Genomic DNA, 22,979 nt, shown 5'->3' on the forward strand with positions numbered 1-22,979 from the left:
TGGCATATGACAGGGATTTAGGTGCAAAGATTGCCCATTTTCATTTACATATAAATCCTTATTCTGTTAACATACAGTTTTACTGTAGATATATTTAAACCTACCAAAGGTGAGGAGATGACCATGCTCTCTATGGGCTGTGGTTCATCAAACAGCTGCAGCTCTTCTATGATATGCATTTCTCCATCGATGTCCACAGCTCTATGCAGCCAGCCGTCATCTGCAAGAACAGAGAAAACCTTGTTGAGTTAAACTGAGATGTGAATATGACAAAATGCTGGCTGTATGAACAAGACTAATGTAGCCACTCAGTCTGAAACTCATGCTAGTGACAATTCTTTCTAAAGACTAGCAGGGGGCAGACTCCACTGATTATAAAAAGATTTGAAATTGAAGAAGTCTATGAGAAGTGACAATGACCCTAGTTTTCACTTGATTTAATACCTCGGTAAATGCTGTGCTGATTGCTTTATAGTCTCCATTTCTAGTTCATTGATATGAGCCTGGTTTTCTATGCTTGCACTGGTTTCTCTAGTTTCTCCTACCACTGAAAAAAACATGCTGTTTAATGTTGTCTGTGTGAGCACAGAACATGCTTGCATAAAAGCTCAGTCTCAAGAATTTCATATCGTGTTGAAATAAAGATTTAATAAGAATAGAGACAAATTACAGCAGCCTAAATCATTCACTCTTGTCTTGCACACCATACGTCTGAAGTCTCAGGTAGTTAAAGTTTTAACTGGAACTACACCAAATAGGTCTAACCCCTAACTTCCTAACAGAGCCACTAGTCCAGCTGCATACTGTTACTGTACTCTATTGTTATTTCATGGCACTGCTAAATGCAGATATGCAGTTTATTTGCTCATTTTATTGAATTTCTTGTATGAAACTCACCAGTTCCCAAAAACAGAACAGTGTAAATATTTCCGTCCAGTGCCGGCTCTTTGTGCACTGCTATCTTGACATAGTTGACACTTCTTTTGAACATGAGGGGGCGCACACCTATTGGGTGCACCTGTTTGGCCATCAGCGGGTGCCTTCTGGCAAAGGTGAGGACATTGTCTGGGAGATCTCGAGACGAGTTGATGTTCTGGGACCTGTGCAGATCTGTTATACACTGAAGATATAGACAGAAAAAATGACTAAAACGACAGAACATAACAATCGCTGATGATGGTGAAGAGAAAGTTAATGCATTAAAACTTACAGAGCCAGGTCTTGGATCTGGGACTTTTCCTGTGTACTCCCTCCATTTTGAGTCTTGCACCTCCATGTACGGCCCTTCGAAAACCTTCTGCACATCTGAGAAGGCGTACTGGCAGATAGCAGACGCTTTGATATTCTTCCTGTAACACAATCCCCAACACCCCAAAGACATGTCCAGGGGACACACTCAGGATTAATGACTCAAAGCTGAAAAAAGGCAGTTGCTGGATTGAATTTCAGAAGCATCACAGATCATCAGGCCTCACTGACAGGCAAAAAGTAAACTAGCTGACTCTTTATTCTCTGAAAACTGTGGGTATTATGGTGGGTTTTTTCCTTTTCACATTGGCATGTGGGAGTGACGTCACTGACAGGTGTGTAATTTTACCCCTTTATCTCTTCCAGAGGGATGCGTTTTCAACACTAGCATACAGTGCAAAAATACCCACTCCTTGTGAGTCATAAATAAAACAACCTATTTGTGGTTTTGGTCCTGCAGCTGTGAGAAAAAGATTTTGTCCAGCAGCATGAGTTATTAGTTGCAAACCAGGTAAACCTTAACCTTGAGCCCTAAAGGTGAGATTAGTAATGGGTGGAAAATGTCTTTGTCACATTCTTTAGGCCATTGTGTAGTCATCAGAGTCTTCAAAAGCATCAAAGTGAGGAAAATAAGAGCGAACTGAGACCAGAATGTGTCTTGAAACTGCCAGGAAGTACACCTCAGGGGATTAGTCATTCTTACACATGTGAGTCTGATGCATAGTGATGACTACTACTCACACATGTGTAATAACAAAGAAAGAAAGAAAGGCTATGTAGGCTATAAGAAGGACTACACTAGCCCGGATAAATTTGAAAACGGCGTATACGTCTGAAAACGCTCCGCGTCCACACTATCGTTTTCATGCGTTTTCACAGAGTTGTGCGTCCACATTGAAATGGCTGAAAGTACTTACGTTCCAGTACTGCGCATGCGTGAAACGCAAGACAATTCAACCTGCCTGATTTCTGCCTGCCGTTTATTTACTTTCCAGCTCTTTGAAACGTTGTGGCAAAATGTCAGTCCATTTAAGAAGCACCAAGTTTTTTAAATGGACTGACAACGAGGTGGAGTTGTTGCTGCGAGTAACACAAAAGTACAAAGTTGCAAAAACGAGTGAGACGTAAAGAATTTGAAGAAAAGCTATCTGGAGCATGTACAAACTGATATTAATCTTTCATAGGGCTGTCAAAATTGAGAGCAAACAAAACAACTGCTGAGTAATGCCCTCCGATATCTTAGTTTAATTGGTCACATGACTGCATCACATGACTAAAATGTGTCATCGTTTTCGAAAAGGCTCCGGGTTCGCTGTGCACACTGCAATGAGAAAACTGCGTTTTCAGATGTATCCACTTTGGAGAGCGTTTTCAAAACGCTCTGTTTTCCTTGACTGAAAACACCGTCTCAGTGTGGACGGAAGGCCAAAACGGAGAGAAAAAGATGCGTTTTCAACGTATTAGTGTGGAAACGGCCAAAGAAAGAAATTAAAAGCAACAAAAGACAAAAGACAGAATGAACGCAACCAAAAAAGAAAAAAAGTAAGAAAGCCAGCAACTAAATAGGACACCTAGAAAACTACAAACCACAAAAGATGGAAAGCTAGAGTAATCAAGACAGATAAAAAAACATGAAAGCAACAACCAAGAAACAAGAGAAAAAGAAAGAAAGTTGGCAACGAATGAAGAAAGAAACTATACATCAATCTTCTGTTTATCCTATTCAGGGTTGTCAGGCAGCTGGAACCTATTCCAGCTATCATAGGGCGAGAGGCAAGGTACACCCTGGACAGGTCTCCAGTCTAGTCAGAGCTAATGCAGAGAGACACACACCATTCACAACAACTAAGCTAGCCCCACTAACTGCATGTCTTTGGACTGTGGGAGAAAGAAACAGACAGACAGACAGAAAGACCACAGCCAGATGGGGGATTTGAACCCAGGACCTTTTTTGCCCCGGCCTAAAATCCACCAAACGACAAAAAAGAAAAGAAGCTAGCAATAAAGAAAGAATGAAAGAAAGTGATCAAAAGTGAAAAAAGACAAAAGAAATGAAGGGCAAAAAAGAAGGAAAGAATGAACAGCTGCTGCAGTGAATGAGAGGACACATGCTTGTATGCACTAAACTACAGCAGTGGAAAAATGGAGAGAAGCAAAGGGAGAAATAGATAATACATGTCTCATTGCAATGCTATCCTCACCATCAGAATCTAAACACCCCTGGGACAGTTTTATGCAGCATGACTCTGCATATCAGCATAAACACACACTCAGATCACATCACATTTTCCATTGGCAGTCGTCATCCTCACACACACCCACGCGCACACACACATCAGCTCTCACCACAGCTTGGCTGCTTTTCTGTTGATAAGAACTCACCTAGGATTTGAAATAATGACTTTTTCCTCATTATCAGTTAATCTGCTGATTACTTTTACGATCAATCATCTAATCTTGACGGTGTCAGAATGTAGAGAAAAGATCCAGCGCACCAAAAGATATCTTGAAATGGCTGGATTTGTCTGACAGCCAGTGTAAAATCCAACAATATTTAATATGCGATGACATAACACAGGGAAAAGCAGCAAATACCCAAAACAGAGAAGCACAAACCACAAGCAGTTTTACTTAATTTAATGACTTCAATGAGTCGTGTTAAAGGATTATTGGTTGATTAGTTAATCTCTGAATTAAATGTTTGGGGAGAAAACATCATTTCGTTCATCATCTGAATAAAATAGATCTTGTGGTCTCTCAAAAGAGGAATTAACATCACGTTTACTTCCAGCTGAATATCACATTTTTGTTTCTCTGTTTTTTACGTCTTAATGCAATATTGCACTTCCACTGTTGCACTAATCAAATTCATAAAGAAATTATTTTCCCCTTTTGGTGTAAAAGAACTTGGATTGTCTGCTCAGAGCTCTGACAACCTCATTCAAAATCTTTAGAATGAACTTAAACATCCGAAAGGTGCGAGTTAGACTTTATCCCACGAGTCCTGGTCCTCACTAAACCTCTTGTGTCTGATTAGAAGATTGTCCCCTCGGCTAGGCTGCATTACCTCTTATAGTAACAGAATAACGGTCACTATTGGGTGTAGTGTCCACATAGTTTTGGCCATCCAAGTACAGGCGGACACACTGGCACAGTCCCAAGTTTTACACACTCACATCTGTTCGCTTTCTGCTTCCAAATAGATTTTTTTTTTCAGAGCTGAATGTTTAAATGAGTGTTTAAATTGTAAATTAGTGTGATACTCAGAGGCTGGCAGGTTATCCATTAAAACCTTTCTTTTTAAATTTAAAACCGAAGTAGCTCAGAAACAACAAAATAAACAGAAAACAAAAAAGTCTGTATAATTAAGCCACCTGAAAAAAGGAAAACCACTGAGCAAACAGTGTTTGACTGCAGATATATTCTGTTTTCACATGCTGCACATTCCACTTTAAAACTACTTGACTGAGTTCAGAGAAGAGAAATGCAGATAAGCATTCAGATTTATGGGATCCCCTCCTACACACACTGCACTATATTCCATTACATTTAACCTTAGTTTTAAGGCTTCAGCTCACTGCACTCGAGCTCCTGAAATCCTGAATCTGACCATCTCATCCCACTGAGTGATTAGTAAACGTTTTAACTTTGTGCATAATTGACCACATTTTAACAATGATTTTTAAAACAGCTCAATTACAGTACCTCATTAAGCTAATAAATACCAATGACAGCACCACAAAAACAGGCTGGGAAAACTATTTCTTGGTCAAGACGTTTGCTTGGTTTAAAAATACTGGAGAATTAAGTAAGTTCCTTTCCTCAGCCATTAATTAGATATAATGACACAGTGACACCAAATATTAGAAAAGTTAAACATTTTAGCTATTGCCAAGTCTATACAAGATCTGACAGAAAACTAAAGACAGTGACAGATGACTTTTTTTTTAGTTTTACAGTAATGTAGGGACCATAATGCACCAATTAAATACCATGTTGCATATATTATTACTTGGAATTGGGCAGCTGAGACTGTAGACTTCTCACAAAACAGTCTACTGAGGCCACACTAACAGCAAAGACAGGACATTTTCTCATAGACTTCTTAGAGAAGCTGCGCCCTTGGTAACCATTAAAAAGTTTGCAGATTCATTTTTCACTCTTCGTCACTTCACTTCTCAGACACCCATCTATGGTTCAAAGCCATAAAATTGTTTGCTGCCCATATGGAATGGGTGCTGAGAGCTTTGAGTTTGGCTCTCAGTAGTTATTTTCAGGAAGTTGATGCTCTATATAAAGAAATATTCTGAAAATTGTTCTTAAAGTTTGGATCTTTGCATGAATTCTACAAATGTTCTCAGATGTTTGGGTTTGTAAGTTAATATTTGATAATATTTGATAATAGCATAAATGAACCAAAATCAGATCTTACCATTCCAGACCAAAGACACCATAAAAAATGCTGCTGCGAGCGTCTCGCTCCTGCAGGACGAACACGTCACGCAGGATATTGAGGTGCAGCTCATACTCTGGGACTGAGCACACCATTCTGGCCTTGAGGAACGAGGTCCACTTCCTCTGCAAAGTCCTCTGGCCTCCCCAGTCAGTCTGCAGAGAGAGGAGACAGAGCAGGAATTAATTGATGCAAAGATAAACAACACAATGATTTTAATGATGCGAGTGATGCACAAACAGTTCATTTATATAAGAAAAGGATTAGATCCAATTGTATTTTAGAGATTATGCAGATATAATGAATATATAGGGAGGAGCTGAATGTTGGTATTCAAACTCAGTGTCCCTAGTGTAGCACATTTCTCTGATTGCATTTCAGAAGCAGTGGGAGGTAAGGCTGTAAGACATTTTTCTCCCTAAAAGAGTAATTTGGCACACCTCATTTAGATAAGATGAAAAAAGAGATGGAGAAGATTTTTTCTTTGTTTGTCTGTATTAGAGGTTCTCATCTTTCTTTATTTGTGGCTTTAGGGGACATCTGTTGTTCATCAAAAGCCTCTGCCTGCATTGGCCTCCCACACAAGAAAGCCAAAGTAAATCAACATAAGATATACACTTAAAACCTTAGGAGCGGTTCTGTCAATAATACCAATTCAATTTATGGCACAAGACGAATGAAAGAAGAGACGAAAAGGAGTGCAGACAGATGAATCCAGTCTTTAAATTTCATTCATTTGACAGAAGGAAATCTGTAGAGACTTGAAAGCAACAAATAAGCATTTCTTACAGAGATGATAGCAGGTTATTACGGTGGGAAGAGCTAAAGGGACGCAGTGGCAGATTACAGTCTCTGTCAATCAACGCACAGTCAGGGTCACTGGGCTGTCATGAGGTAAATTTAAGGCAGTAATAGTGAAGAATCCAAGCATAGAAGATATACCAGACGGGGAATTAACCCTAGATGAGCCTGTGCTGCAGTTTATTCTCAAAATACAACCCCAACAACTTAAAACTACAACGCCTGTCTCTTTACTGGAGATGTATAGAAAGACAAAATGCTAAATAATGTCAAACTGGCGCCTATTTCTGCTTTTTGCAAAGGTCTTGTTTTCATGTCATCATGTCTCTTCTTTGTTAAAGTAGGCCATGACTGGCGAGGAAGTAGAAGCTGTCTGGCTGGGAAGTGAGAAGCAGAAGAGGACAACCGGTTAGGCAACTCAAAAATGGCAAGTCGTCAGTGGTTTCAGGCCAGAGGCTACTGCCAGAGCCGTCACTATCTGTGGATCTGCCATCAACCAGCGTGATGCCTGGCTGCCATGGGGGCTGAGCTGGGGACCACTCGACATCTGCATGGGCTGCCGTGGCCTAGTTCAGACTGAGTTATTACACTCGACTGCTCTGACATCTCCACAGTGCTGGTGAAGGGAGAGGAAGAGCCCAGACCTTATTTCCAGAAATGACTTCTTTCGAATGCAGTGAGGATGAAGACAAGTGAGTGTGTATATGGGTTTAAAAAGTAAGAGAGCAAGAAATGCTCAAAAATGAGCTCCCTGCATTTGTTTAATGAGCTTTTGGGACAAAAGCGTGCAGCAACACAGGGTTATTGGGGTATTTTACAACTTTATTATTCAATGCCAGTGGAAACAGGACAAAAAGAGAGAGAAATAACCTCAACAGAAGTCCTTGAGAATCATTTTAATAGAAATAAAATGATATGTTTTTTCAGCAAAGCAGCAGAGACACTCAGGGAAAAGACCAACAGCAGACAGCGATGTGAAAATCAATACTGGGTGTTTAAACCTTTAGCAACCTGTTTTTCATACTAAAAGATCCAAAGCATGAGGCATTTTTTTCAATGAACTCTTACAGCGAAAATAGTGTCCAGACTGCCTGTGTACTGTATACATAATTGAAAAGCAACAAACTCATGCTGCTGCTGTTTGTATTGTAAGAATAAAATTACCTGGACACCGGTAATCATTCACTCACCCTCTGTCCACCCATTTATCTCTATTTTTTCAACCATTCATCCAACTTAGTAGTCAAAGGGGGCTGGAACATTTCCCAGCTTTCATGGTGTGAGAGACAGCGTACATCCTGGACGCTGTGATGCCAGTCCAACACTCACAGAGACAGATCATTTATTACTCCCTATTAAGGGAATTTAATGTGGACTATGAGCCTATATGAAAAATGAATTAAAAAACTGGCACTTTTAAGCACTATTAGTCATTTTCTCTACACCATTAACTGTGCCATTGCTGTCACACAATTAAAACTTGACACATCAATGTCAAATAAATGCTGTTTACCCGAAATGCATGTGTGTTCCATCCCTGTTACTTATTCCCCATGGAAATAAGACAAAAGAATAATGCTGCTATTCCAGCAGTGCAAAACAGACTTAACAGCAGAGTAGAGTCAAGTATGACAGTTTTTACTTAACTCATGATGTCAGTAATATATTGCTTAAAAACTTACACATACATGACACATTCACCCAGCAGAGAATCTATAGTAGGTTTAACAAATGCACTGAAAGCCTATTTTAAGCTGAAACTGACCATAGCCTCATCCTGACTAGGTTATGCATTCAGCACATGTTACCATGGTGATTTAACCACATAAAAAGACAGCCAATTTTGTGACATAGAAAATTCTGACTTTTTGCTGAACATAGCTTGCTCTGTAGTACACTCAACTCATCTTGTTTGTCAATGTTTCCAGAGTTCCTTATAGTTGTACTGTGCTCTATTGTGTGTTTCGCTGGCTGCTTGTTTCCTCTTTTGATTAAAATTTTGGATTCCCCTGAGAGCCATTACTTTGAGTGCAGTATATAAATGGCATAGTAATATTTAGTATACGTTTGGTCAGCCAGGCAACAAGCAGTTCAGTCAGAGGTCAAATAGAGCAATTCCAAGTACGAAGAGATGTACAAAACTATGTAAGAAAGAAAAGTGAAATGGAAAAAGAAAACAATAAAAGTATAAAGTTGGGGGAAAGTTGAAGTGCTTGAGTACATACAGAAGACAATCTGGAACAAAAGAAAAGGGCAAATATGGACACAGGTGAGACAGGAAATGATGCAAAGGCAGAAAGAACATCTTAAAAAACTAAATCAAAGTGCATATTTTCAAAATAAAACAGTAAGCTTACTTTAATTGAAACACAAATCTGTGATGGTTAAAGTACTGGTATCGTAAAATGGTTTACACCATTTGATTGTGAAGCTTTATGCTCTCAAACAATAATTCAACAATTCCTGTACCGTGCTTCAAGCTTCAACATCTTGAAGCACGTCAAGGATTTAAATGTGTGTGTGATGAAGGGATACGAACAAACTTTAGCTTCTTTTGGCTTCTCTTTGAAGCCACATTGCATTCATGTCAGTGTCCGCAATAACATCTTCCCAAGATACGCTTAGAAACATTATTATAAAACTATGAGCAGCACAAGGTCAAAAAGTCCACACTGAGAATAAGCAAATTGTGGTTCTCATGAGAGACAAGTCTATGAAAATTCCAGTCACACTGAGAATGGAGCAGAATAAGTAAAAACAAAAAAGAAAAAAGCTTCAAAGTTTTCAAGCTACCCCATATGTTTCAGATAATTTATTTATGGATGAATAAATGAATATCGAGGAAAACACACAGCGTGTGAGCAATCAGCGTCCCAACTTGACATCCTGTCATTAACTTCTTGTGCACGGTTGGGCTTTAAAAAGCAGGTATCAGAATTTTAATTAATGCTAAACCTGAACTGGACTCTGTGAGAAGTATTAATTAGGGTATCAGAGGCAAAACGTTTTAAAATCATGTAGCCTCCGAGAACACAGAAGCCTCTCTTTTTTCTTCGTGTTACTTTTCACCTTCCTGAACCGCCTGCTGTTTGGGAGCGCTGATGCTGCTCTCTTACTCCCCTGGAGTCAAAAATCACAGCTTTGAGGTCTTCATTTATATGTCTTGTCAAATCATAATCAGCACTCATGTAAATATACATCAGTTTTATGGGTGGATCAAGCCAAAAAATTTTGATCTTTAAAGTGGCTGGGAAGTACAAAGTTCTTACATTGCAAGGCACTACTAAACTTTGTAAACAGCAGTTGTTGTTTCTGGCTTTGTTGAAGTTTTTGTTGACCACTGAAACAGATGCATCCTTGTTAGAATGCACAACAGGCTTATTTCAGATAGATTGCTAATGTAATCAGACTTACACTGCCTCTGAACTGCCTGCAATACTGCACTGACCCGCCTCTTACAAGTTGAAAGACTTGCTGCACCATTCCCCATATACTTTGGTCATTTCAGCTATATTGTGAAATCATGTATTTTGGGTTTTTTTGAGGAGACAGAGCAGAAGCGTGTGGATTTGAGAAAGACGGCATCCTCATATTAAAGAGATATCAATTAAAATTGACGTGTGGCACAGCTGCACCATAAATTCTTTTGTTATACACAAACAAAACAATCAACTACTGCTGTATTTTACAATATCACTCTCCAGTGATTATTTACTGTATATTTTCCAGCATATTCCATTCCATGCCTCTATAAACCTGTGAAACCTCAAGTACAGCTCTTCTGGCAAACCACTTCTTTCCTTCTGTCCTCTCTCCTCCTCTTGCATTTTAGGAATTGAAACTAAGATGACGTAGGACAGAGGAGATAAGGAAGCACAACTTAGAGGGAAAAAAGCCAAAGAAAAATAATAATGAAAGTATGAACATTAGTAAATGATATATTTAAAAAAGGAAACAAAACTCTACAAATACTTCACACCATGTCAAAATCTTTGAAAAATTTCCTGCTCAGTAGGTTTTCCTGTTAGTGTTCTCTCATTCATTCACTTAAATCCTTTTCACAGGATCACACAAAGTGAAACACAACTGCATCATTTCACCAGCTGAGTCTTTGACTTATTCTTTTGATGCCCACAAAAGCACACCGTGATGGTAATTATACCACCATGAATGGCTAAAATAAATGACAAGCGTGAAGAAAAGGAGCAAGAGTAACCTCTAGGAATGATTGCTGGGCATGCTGTCTAGACTGGGAATGCTGACAGCAAGTGAAATGAGGTGAGATGGGAAGTAGAGGAAGAAGAGCAGGAGAAGGCGGAGTGGAAGAGGGGGATATGGCAATAAAGTGAGGGGGAGGGTTTGCCATTGGAGGTGGAGGTTTGTGGACTTCTACTTTGCCTGGCAACAGTGGCACAGAGAGAGAACCTCTGTCAGTGAAGAAACTGTGATTAGAGACGACCAACTGCTGGCTGACTTAGCATTGATATTACAGCGAGAGGAGCGTGGCAGCTCAGCGAGATACAAAATTGTCCTCCGAAATCCATTTACATTCATTCTGTGCAACTGACATAAACCATTCAATAATCCCACCATTTTTCACTTTGAATGATTGGCAACTTTTACCCTCCCTTGTTTCAACCCTTTCTTTCTGTGACCTTGCTGGCACTTGTAAAGCCATTTCAAACCCAGTGAAAGCATTAATGTGATTATAGATAGCAGTGTTTGGGCTAACTGGTCTTTCTGACCTTGCACACTCTGGCGACCCTGGACACCTTGGTCTGGCTCGGGTAGGCAATCTGCTCCTGGCTTCTCTCAGTGAAGAAGAAGTAAATCTTGTCATCATCACCGATAGAGCTGTTGATGCTCTCCTTCAGCAGCACAGAGCCCACGAAATCTGCCTCTGTGCACACAAACACAAACACATCACACGCACACATCCACATGTCCAAAAAGAAACCTATTAGCAGCCTAGAAAGTGTCTCCTTGGAAACTAAAGATGGAGCCTTTAAGTATGATTGAACCACCACAACCAAGTCAGTTAGAGCTGCAATGCGGTGCAATTTTTTTTCCTTGTGATTCTTATTCTACAAGTGAATCTGTTGTTTTTTTATGACAAAAAACATCTGATGTAATAAAAATGTGCAACATAGCAATGAGGTTTGGTCTATTAATATTCTACTGAAAGAGGAAATGCAACCCCACTACCCAAAACACAGGAATGCTGTATGAAAGGCAGATAATAAATAAACAATTTGCAGTTTAATTGCTTGTAAGGTGTCCTTGAGTGTCTTGAAAGGCAACTATAAATAAAATGTTTTATTATTATTATTTATTTTATTTTTGCACAGTAAAGTAATGCAATACTAAAAAAAAATTTAAACCCACAACTGCAATTATACAACTGATTACATTCATTGCTAACTTGATGGGATTTTTTTTTAAAAGCAGGAAAAGAGGCTGACTCATTCAGAATAGAAATGAGGAAGAAGTTTCGACTCTGTAATGTATGCGGCAAATAGTTTGATAGCTTAAAAATGATGTTTCTCAATATGAAACTGCAATGAATATTGGATTCAATAAACTATTCAAGAAAACCAGTATCAGACAGAAAAGTCTGTTGGACTCGGGGACACTTCCGAACAACATGAACACAAACTGCCACTGCATGCACAAATGCAAGTTCAAACTCTACTATGCAAAGAAAAAAATATATATACAAAAAATATCAAGATCTTGTTTGAGTGTGAGGTCGTTTAAAATGGATTGAAATGAAATGGAAAACTGAGTTCACAGAGTGCTGTTACAGAAGATGAGATACAATACTGCTGTATGCTAGATATGTCACATTATCCATCACGTCTATTTGTCTATTCTGTCCATCCAGAGAAAAAAAATTCAACACAAGAATAAACAGTTTTTAAGAAGCAATATAATTACATTTGGTATGTTGCCTTTTTACTACTTTTTGTTAAATCCAATTTAAAATCTAATTTAAATATTTGGAAAAAGGACACCATCCCTTTGAACTAGTGTCTTACAGCAGCTATTATGCACATACATATGAATGATTATATTTACCCAGAAGCCACCGAGTGGGCGCCTCCTCTGTCCTCAGTGTGGGGAATGGAAAGTTTCGGCGAATATCTGGAGAGCTGCGAAACTCGTACTGAGAGGCTGTGAACATCTCGCCATCTAATTAAAAGAATAAAAGCATGCAATGGTGGCAAATGGATTAAAAAAGAAAGATATTGAGATATCAAAGTTTAATCACATGTAAATGAAAGCATTCAGTGGAGTGCAGAGGAAGTGGGAACAGTATGACCTATGACTTGTGTATTTGTAACAATAATTAGACAAAATTTAGTATGCTTAAACTGTCTAATAAAGAGAGTGTTTGATTATCTATGCTACATCTAAAAGTGTGATCTAATCCAAAAATCAGGGTGCACTTTTGCACAGTTAACGCTTGCTGTAATCCTTACAAATGTTCATAATGGTTGTCAAGCAACTATACATGAGGGAGCATTCACATTTCCAGCAAAACTAATTAAAGACTTAAGCAGTTTGAGTTGGTAAAAATCACGTAATTGTGACCTTGCTTGCATTTGAAGCAAATCCCACAAGTTCCCCTTGCCCTTCTGGGTCCACTGTGATTTGATGAGTCTTCACAGACCCTTAGTATGATGACGTTAGAAGTCTTAAAAACACTGCTGGGCCTAATTATAACCTCACAGTAGCACAGTTCTAACAAAGTATTTGAAAATGGATTTGAGTTTTTCCTTCAAAGTTTCATTCAAAACTATGACATCAGCATGATAAACAATATAAAATCTTTTCCATAACTTTTCTTATGGATTTTAAAGTGCAGAATCAGGTGACAGACTGTGAAAGAGAACCCAAATGCAGGATACAGGAAATTACTGTGAAAGTCCAGATTCCAGAGCTTTAATCCAAAAAGTCAAGGTCATTTGCTGACGTGTTGATGAGACAGCAAAGCAAATCATTCTGGCAAAGGGCAAGCAAAATGTCAAATCCAAAACTACTTCAAAAAGTCATAAATGGAAATGAATACGAGGAGAGCAACAGGATTATGAGGCAAAAAATCAAGAAAAAGACTGGAGGCACAGAGAACTGCTGGATGGAAATTGCATTCATTCGTAGATTTTAGAGTTCTACTAAGTATTCAAGTTAAATTTAAAAAAAAAAGTATGTAATATGTTGTGTATATGCATATCAGCAACATGCTGTTACAGAGGTTTGCATTGTCCCCTCACAGCAAGATGGTTCTAGGCTTGAACCTCCGTTCTCCCTCCAGCTGGTGAATTTTTTTCTGTGTCCAAATACATCCAAGTTAAGTTGAGGTGATTCTCAGGTGGCAGTAAGTGCAGATGGAGACAAATAAACCAATGTATAAACCAATTTAGTGCAGAGCCAGGACACCAATGGAGTGGTGAGGATGGGAAATCAATATTTCATGGATTTAATTGTAAATTCCACAGATGAGCAGCAGATTAAAACTCAGAACCTCCTTCCAAACATGTGCTAACCTCAGCACCACTATGCCACCATAATGTATGAGAACAGTAAACCTTTACTGCCCAGAGGCCTTTACAAATAAGATCCCCAAGGACAAACATAATGCAGGATGGTTTATAGAATAAAATCAATTAAATTTGGACTTACCTACGATGAGGCCGGTGAATCCCTTTGCTGGGTCATACGGACACCTGTCTCTGCCTTCCTCAAAACCTGAGGAGAAGCTGAATCGCTCTGCATCCTTGTAAAAAAAGATTGAGAGCACATAATAAGTTGTTTCATTTCAATTCTTGTCACAGTTTTACTTGATATAAAAAATATCCCAGGATCTCTTACGATATAAGCACAGAGCGGTCTGAAGGCGTTCGTTCCACAGACGTACAGGTGGGTCTCATTGTATCGCTGCAGAAAGCGGATGTGGTTGTAACACTCTGTCTGCAGAGAACAGTAAAAAGAAGTGATTTGTTTATTGTTGTGTATCTGCTTGTTTTTCTCAGCGGCAATACATATTAATCAATCAATCAATTTGTTTCCCGGGTGTTAAAAACAATCAAACATAAAAGAATAACCTTTCAAAGATAGGGAGGAAAAGCTTTAGAGAGCAGAGAAATAAGCATGCAAAATAAATCAAATGCAATACAGATGACATTAATACTATTAGACAGCGCAGGCAGTTCAAAAGAAGTTACATAAACTCTCATTACATTATTGATAACAAAGAAAAAGCCATAAAGGAGGCAAACTGACAAAGCTGGAAAAAGCAAGGCAAATATGCACTAGCTAAGCATGATGACAGGTCTGGTTGGTTTTTTAACAAATTTTTAAGACTGCTTGCAAGGAAGTGGTAAGAGTCACTCAGTAATATATCTAATGGTAATAGGTTCCAGAAACAGGAAGCTCTTATTCTGAAGGTTTATGGGGAAATATGTTTTCTTTCATGAGATACAGATGATCCCTGTCACTGGTCATCATGAGAATCTATTGGCAACTTTTTTTCTAAAATGTGACTGTTTTAAATGGAGTAGGTGCTAATCTGTCTACATTCAATAAAATTCACCAGCTAAGGCAGCCCAAACTGGAAAGCACACAGGTTCACCTTGCTAGTACCAGTTTGGATCCCCCAAAACTGTCTTATTCCTTTGTGGCACAGATTCAACAAAGTTCTGGACACATTTCTGTGAGATTTTGGTCCATACTGACGATATAGCATCACACAGCCACTGCAGATTTTTTGCTTCACATCCATGATGTGAATCTCCAGTTCCACCACATCCCAAATGTGCTCTATTGGATTGAGACTGTCATGGCCAGTTTGAGCACACTGAACTCATCGTCCTGTTCAAGAAACCAGTATGAGATAATTAGAGCTTTGTCACATGGCATTTCATGGCTGGATGCAACCATCAGAAGGTGGATATCCTGTGGTCATAAAGGGATGGACATGGTCAGCAACAATAGTCAGATACGCTCTGGCTTTTAAACAATGGCTGATGAGTCACGATTTCTGCTGCGACATTCAAACGTAGCTCTTCAGACCAGGTAACATTGTTCCAATCTTCTATTGTGTATTCTAGCCTGAGTTTCCTGTTCTTAGTTGACAGGAATGGGACCCACTGTGGTCTTCTGATCCTCTCCTGCATACCTTGTTTGTAACAAGCTGTTATTTCTTCTCAGCTTTAGGCAATTTGGCCATTCTCCTCTGACCTTTGGCATCAACAAGGCATTTTCACCCAGAGAACCGCCACTCCATTTCTCTTTATCACACTATTATTTGAGATGGTTTTGCCAAAACAAAAATCCCAGTCAATCAGAAGTTTCAGACCTTTCTAGCGACATCTTGTTTTGTGTTTGCTCTACAACAAATAAAAGATGGCGAAAACCTCTACTTAATGTATATGGGCTAATTTATAAAAATAATGAATGAATGAATGAGTGCCATTTATTTTAAATCCTCAACCTCCAGTTTAGTGTCTCAGGGTTTCAAGGAAACTAAATTACAAAACAACTGAAAGGATTGAATGTTTTGTTGCTGTCACAAGCAATCTGCGCATCACAAAATGGAGCAGTTGCACTCGTGCTCTCCAATATTAACCTAATAAATAAAGATGGGAGAATTTTCCGAGAAGAAAACAAAGCTGCAGCCTTTTACCTGATTGTCTCTGCCTTTGTTTAGGCACTGCTTCTTCTGTTCAGGGGAAGCATCCCAATCAATCTGCAAACAATGGGAGGGTAATAAGGATGACTCTGTAAGCTAAATAAATAAAGAGAGGCAAACAGATAAATAAAAAGCCCTATAGATAGAAAAGAAAGTAAGAGATAGAGAGAAGAAAGTATGTGTGTGTATGTGTGTGATAAACAGGAGGAGAAAAAGAGAAGGACAGCAGACTTAATTTTCTGGCTGCGTCACTAAGTTCTGACTCACTTCAGTAACCCTTGAATAAATGCCTGGTGCATTTAATCCGATAGCCATAAAATTGGTGGAACACAATGGGATTTGTTCAATCTGCTTAAGGCTATTATTGGTTTCTCCTCCTTCGAATGGGAGAAAAACTCGTGAAATGGGCTTTACCGTTTCTGTCTTAACATCAGCAATTATGTGTTTCTCAGCATCTTGGCACTCACTGTGAGGTTTGCAGGTGTGGAGATGCTGGATGTGTTGAGAGCGTAGAGTGCTCCTCTGCCTCCCACATACAGCAGCCCAGCTTCCTCCTCCAACAGCAGGGTGCTGTAGTTTCGGGAAGAGCCGATGAAACGGGTGCTGCCCAACAGACCTGCAAATATATGACACGAGACATGTGAAGGTTTCTTTGTGTAAAGACCAAGACTAACTTGTCGCTGGTGTTTTCAGTTGGTTTAGGGTGGGTATCTAGTGCCATCAGCTTGGTCATCTGGTTAATTTGTTAGATTTGCAGCATTTCCATTTTCATGTAATGTCTGCTACACGTATCCATCAATCCAGCGATACTCAATACAGTGCAAGACAATTATCTGCAAACAAAAAAAGAAAAGCTGCATTGGTGTTTCTGAGAGTGCATGTGCCTATCATTATTATTATTATTAATCCATTTTAATCATTTGTGTCAATTCAGTTAATCAGCTCTCTTATGTCCCTTCCTCCACAGCGTGCCATTTTCCCGGTGTGAGTTTACTTTCAATTTACCCTCATTTATCTGTCTGCCTTCACCACATGGAGTCATTAAATAGAGACTGTGGCAAGTCAAACAGACAAGAGTGTGTGTGTGTGTTTGGGGGGGGAGGAATCTTATTGTGTCAGGGAAGCAATACCTTATATCTGGGTGTAACTGACAATCTGACAAAACGACAGATTTGTTCTGGTTATTTTAACTATAAATAGAGTCTCCTTTGAATTTCCAAATTATGTCACTATCTTGTAAGCTAGAGCAGTTTTATACGTTGACCAATTGGCAAACTGCAAGGCTAAAAAATAAAGAGCAAGTGCCAACACTTGCAGTTCCTCTAATGGCCACATGAGCCTGGCTCCAACTAGGGTGTTGATTTTTTTATTTTATTTTTTTATATCTTACCTGTTTCAACTTTTTTAAGGCTGAAATTTAGCGGTGTGACTATTTTGATTGACAGATGTGCTTACATAGAAAGCTGTAGCTGGCTGCCTGTGAGGCATCACCTCCACTAATTCCACTTGCCAAACTGGACCTCTCAAACATGTATGCACAGTGGTACCATTTTGGATTTTAAAGGAATTCTCTGACTAAATGAATGGCTCTCTGTGTGGTACAGCTTGTACAAGAAGTCTGTGAACCAGCTGTAGTGATAAAAAATGTTATTATATTCCTATATATTATGTTATTAGCTGATAACTAATATTGCCTCCTCTAGCTCTTCTGAGCCATTAGATTTGGCGTTTCAACACTCTGCCTACATATATATAATTGTTAACTTCACCCATATTTTTGTTTTAAAGGTTTTCTGCCAGAAAGACTTTGTAAAACATTTAACATAGTTGAAATTTTATTTTAAACCCAAACCTAACCTTTTAATAAAGATTACTATGCGGTTTGTTGCTTAAACCTAGCCAAACAGTGACGGATACATGGTACGGTTGTATCAGGAAGGGCAACTGGCATAAAATCATTTCCAAATCAAACATGCGGATTATCAAGAATAAAATTTCCACACCCAATCAGTCAGGTCCTGGGTTAACCAAGACCACCTCTGGTGCTTTTGTCCAACAGGGTTCCAGTGGAAACAGAAGGTTAATGCGGGAGTGTGGAGGTGAGAGTACGGACTTTAAATGTACAGAATATGATTGGGAAAAGTAGCGAGCTAGCTGATGTGATGGAGAGAAGGAAGGTAGATATATTTTGAGACCAGATGGCAGGGAAGTGATGCCAAGAGTATTGGAGGTGGATTTAAAATGTTCTACCATGGTGTAGATAGGAGGAGAAATGGAGTGGGAATAATCTTGAAGGAAGAGTATGCAAACAGTGTTGTGAAATTGAAGAGAGTGTCAGAATTGTGAGTTTAAAGAAGTAATCAAAGGGGTAATATTGAGTGTTATCAGTATGTGTGCTCCATAAGTTGGATGATGTTGGATTTACTAGACAAGGGATGATTAATATGGAGCTGCCAGGCAGCAGCAGAAGAGGAAGATCACAGAAAAAATTCATGAATGTAATGAAGGAGGGCATGCAAAAGGCTGGTGTGATGGAGGAGGATTGCTAGGGTGGGATGGAGGCAGGTGATCCATTGTGGCAACCCCTAAAGTGACCAGCCGTAAGAAGAAAAATTGGCTTAAAAAAAACATGAGGTCACAGCTTCATATCTCTGCTTACAAAGCACAAGAATAGCTTGACTTTACACTCACTGGAAAATGAATGGAGTCTACACCCCAAATGAACATGCTCAGTGTGTGCAACTGAGCGTGTGAGGGTGAGACCCAACTACAGATCTGGGAGACGGGGAGGGAGTCGCTGGAGTGATTGCTAAGAGGACTATAGAGACAGAACGTGGGGATGGGGGCACAGGGGAGGCAAAATTTTAGGGCATTCAGCAGGAATCGTGCCCCAGTACTGCCAAATCGCATCAGCAGTAATGCCATAGCATCAACATCATCCCTGCTGTGTGTGTGTGAACGAGGGTGATGTGTGAGAGATTTTTACAGTAAGTGGGCTAAATTACTGGCACTGAAGTCCATGAAAAGTACGTGTTAACAAGGTAAACATGGCGGATGGCTTTTTGGCTTTTGATCTTCTGTCACTGGAGCAGACAGAGAGGTTGAAAAATAATTGGCCTGGTGCACTAAACTAAATATTTGAACGCACCCCAATGTAGCACCTCAGAAATGAGGGCAGGTTGCGCTGCTGCTGTGAGACAGCGAAAAGGAGGACATTGTTTTTTTTTCTTCCTGTGGGCATGAAATATCTCCTTCAGTGCAGAAGTAGGTTTACAGAGCTTTGGTTTGCTCTAAAAGTGAGTGATAAATGTCTGATTAAGAAAATCTGACATTAAGAAGAATAAAAAACCCTGCATGCGGAAAGAACAGCTGTCTTCAGAGAACAACAGAAGAGATGAAGGTATCAACAGTGTTGCACTGAGGAATATGAGTCAGCACAGTGCAGATGGGCACATTAATCTCCACACATCCTCTCTGCCTCCCTCTCCTTCATCTCGTTCTGTTGTGAAATAACAGCAACATGTCTCAGCTCCCAGTAAAAAGATTAGCTATATTAGTCCTCAACCAATCAATTAAGCACAATGTGAGGACCTGCACGCTTGTTGCGGTTAATTCATTCTGATGTTCATAGTGCCTTTAAGGAAACGGAAACGGTTCGTTGCTGCTGAGGGAGGCCATGGGATCACAGAGTAACTGCGAAAAGTATATAGATGATTAGCAGGCAATGGAAGCTTAAGTATTATATTATCTTATATGCCATGGTTCATAAATGTTATGCATTCAAGTGGATCAGGGTCAGTATCAGTTCATAGTCACTTCAACATCAAATTAGGGTAATATGATGCAATTATACATCATAAAATGCCTGACTGTGATAAATTTTTAAATCATGTCATCTAAATCAACAAGAATTGATTGAATATGAGCGTATAACTAAAAAGCATATAAATTGCATCATTATTTTCAGAGGCTGAAGGATAATCCCTTTAACGTTATAGCCTTGAACACAAAACAGAGTACCGGTATGTAACATTTCACAGATTTCCATGATAAAATCCCCAACTTAAAATGCAGGAAAAACAAACCTGTTTACAGCCTGCTACAAATAAAGTATTTTGTGTAGTAGTATTGTAGTAGTAATCTCTCTATTCATGACAACTCTGCAGGATTTGCAGCTTAAGGACCCAAATGAAAACTCAGAGTAACTATCATCAGAGTAAACAAAAACCACAGTTTTCAAAGAGGTATACTACAAACTAAGTTCAACATAGCCAGCTTTTTTGCACTAGCTGGCTTGACAAAACCCTAAAACCCCATTTGAGATTACTGGTATCACTGTTGCCTCACAACAAGAAGTGCTGAGTTCAATTTCACTATCAGGCCAGGGTCTTTCTCTATGGAGTTTGAATGTTCTCCCCATGTTTGCATGGCTTCTCTCTGGGTACTCCGGCTTCCTCCCATAGTCCAAAGATGTGCAGTTAGTGAGGTTAGGTTAATTGGTAACTCTAAATTGCCCATAGGTGTGAATGTGAGTGTGAATGGTTGCCTGTCTCTATGTCTTAGCCCTGCGACAGACTGGTGACCTGTCCAGGGTGTACCCTGCCTCTCACCCTAAGACAACTGGGATAGGCTCCAGCTCCCCCGTGACCAAATGGAGTTATGATCCATCAAGCAGGGCCCTCTGCTTAAGACTCGGTGCGTTCTCAGTGCTACTGTTTATTTCTTAGACGAGGGCGGCTGCAGATTAAGGCTCTGAAACTTTAGTTCTCCAAGTCTCCTTTAATAGAGAGTAACATTTAATGTCTGACTGTATCCAACTTAAAGATTGGGCTTTAAATTGGATACACTTAAACATTAAATGTTACTGTCCAATAAAAGAGACTTGGAAATTGATTTAGTTTGTCAGCAGATCAAAATGAAATTAATTTTATTGATTACATTGCAGTCCCAGCAATGTAAAAGGCACTTAGCAGCAGATCAGGTTTATTAACATTTCTGCATCACTAGATTAATACAGTCCCATTTCCATGACAACGGAATACACAGTTCATTCTTCATTTAGTGGTTTTAGTTAGGTACAGCTTAAAACTTGTAAAACATATTTGCCCAGAAGACAACGTGAAAACAATCAAGTCAAACCAAACATAAGACAGAAGATGGAAACGGTTCACTGCTGCTAAGGAAGGCCATGGACAAGACAAAAAACAACTAGCCATCAAAATAAAACAGGAAATCACAGAGTAACAATCGGTTGCATAAAGTAGAGTAGAGAAACGATTTATATGAATCAGTCCATTTACACATGGGGAAAAAATTACTAAAGAAAATGCACGACTCCAAAAGTGAATTACACATGCATTTTGCTAGCCAAGCAGGCTAGCCAAGCAGGCTAGCCAACATGAGTCAATCCACAGAAATGTTCCTGTATTTGTTAATGGAAAATCTACCTATGTAAGCAGTTTTTAAGATGTTAATAAACATATCAGTGAGATCCTACAGGTACAAACAGTCTGAGACAAAAATGCCAAGTTTTTTTTTGATGGTTAGGTTCAACTTTGTCAAGAACTCAAGAACTGTCAGAGCAGTTAAAAAAAAACGGTCCCAGCTGAAACTGGAGTCCATGTTATATGCATGACATAAACACATATACTCTCCCAGGCTGTGACTCACCTCCACTGTATCACACTACAGTATTAGTAATGCTTTTACTTCCCCAATTTACAACAACCATGATGATAATGAGGATGACAGCGTGTTTGATCTTGTATAATACAACATGATGAAAACTGGTTCGAGTTTCCCAAGAATCACATGGAAGGTAGTTTCTTCCCCACACAACTGTCTGCTTGCCTAACCATCACATGGACACACTGGGCGATGACAGTAACTCTGCAGGAACCTATCAACTTCCCGGAAAACCAGAGACTGAGTCAGCAGCTTTTCTTTCTGCACACCTTCCTTCTTATCAGCCTTCTTTTTTTTTTTTAACTGACAGTCAGACAACCACAGGGATGCTCTTACTGGTCAATAATTAGGTTATTATCATACCAGCTCCGTTATGGCTGTCAGGCTGATTACACGCATGGCAGCTGAGAAGACTGATGATGCACACACAGCTCCTGGCAGAGGAAATCCTTTACAAAAGTTTTAAAACATTCATTCTTCCTTTTTTTTTTAAAGTTATGTTTAAAAAAATACCAAATTTACTTTTAAAATGTTTATTTTAAGCATAAATTTATAAATTAAAAAACTGTAATCCTCTGTAGTCACTGCTCTTCCAGTAATAGTGAATATTTCTGATTTTCTGTGAGGTAGTAGAAGACTGTTTTTAATGTCTATGTTAAGACACTGACAAGGAGTGTTGGAGTGTATGTTGGAGTGTAAGATAAAGTTTTATAGAGTTCATGGTGTTGTTTAGACTTTGAGCATCTCTCTTAAAAGTGCATCCACACTGGAAGCAACATGGTGAGACCATAGAAAGTGCAACTTAAAGCGACTACAGTCAAATAACTAGAAGCAGCAAAAGTGGGCCCAAGCATTTCTCAGCTTCCAGGTGAACGGCTGAAACAACTACCAGTTGATTGACATATGGACTGGGAGTAAATACATTAGATGGGTAACTAGGCAACCAGAGCCTGGAATGCAGCTGCAAAGAAATGTGCAATGACCTTAAAAGGTAATCTGCAAGGCATCAATTATCCAGGTGACTTCTGTGCAAGCTGCAATAAAACTAATCAAGGGCAATAAAATCTTTGATTCCATGGTGGAGAACGCAAGCAGATTTTG

The 22,979-nt window shown here is 39.3% G+C and overlaps 1 protein-coding gene across 1 annotated transcript in view; it reads right to left on the reverse strand.

Moving 5' to 3' along the window:
* The window catches only part of sema4gb (sema domain, immunoglobulin domain (Ig), transmembrane domain (TM) and short cytoplasmic domain, (semaphorin) 4Gb), a 56,226-nt gene that overhangs the window by 10,368 nt on the left and 22,879 nt on the right, over positions 1–22,979 (reverse strand). Inside the window, exons 3-12 of the mRNA XM_005458153.4 lie at positions 16,661–16,809; positions 16,188–16,250; positions 14,375–14,473; positions 14,186–14,279; positions 12,581–12,694; positions 11,248–11,402; positions 5,681–5,856; positions 1,211–1,349; positions 898–1,120; positions 105–220 (exon numbers count right to left, since the gene is read on the reverse strand). Of these exons, the coding sequence (XP_005458210.1) occupies positions 105–220; positions 898–1,120; positions 1,211–1,349; positions 5,681–5,856; positions 11,248–11,402; positions 12,581–12,694; positions 14,186–14,279; positions 14,375–14,473; positions 16,188–16,250; positions 16,661–16,809 (1,328 nt within the window). The remainder of the gene's footprint in view (positions 1–104; positions 221–897; positions 1,121–1,210; positions 1,350–5,680; positions 5,857–11,247; positions 11,403–12,580; positions 12,695–14,185; positions 14,280–14,374; positions 14,474–16,187; positions 16,251–16,660; positions 16,810–22,979) is intronic.

The sequence above is a fragment of the Oreochromis niloticus genome, linkage group LG8, assembly GCF_001858045.2.
Source record: "Oreochromis niloticus isolate F11D_XX linkage group LG8, O_niloticus_UMD_NMBU, whole genome shotgun sequence".
Taxonomy (NCBI): Eukaryota; Metazoa; Chordata; class Actinopteri; order Cichliformes; family Cichlidae; genus Oreochromis; species Oreochromis niloticus.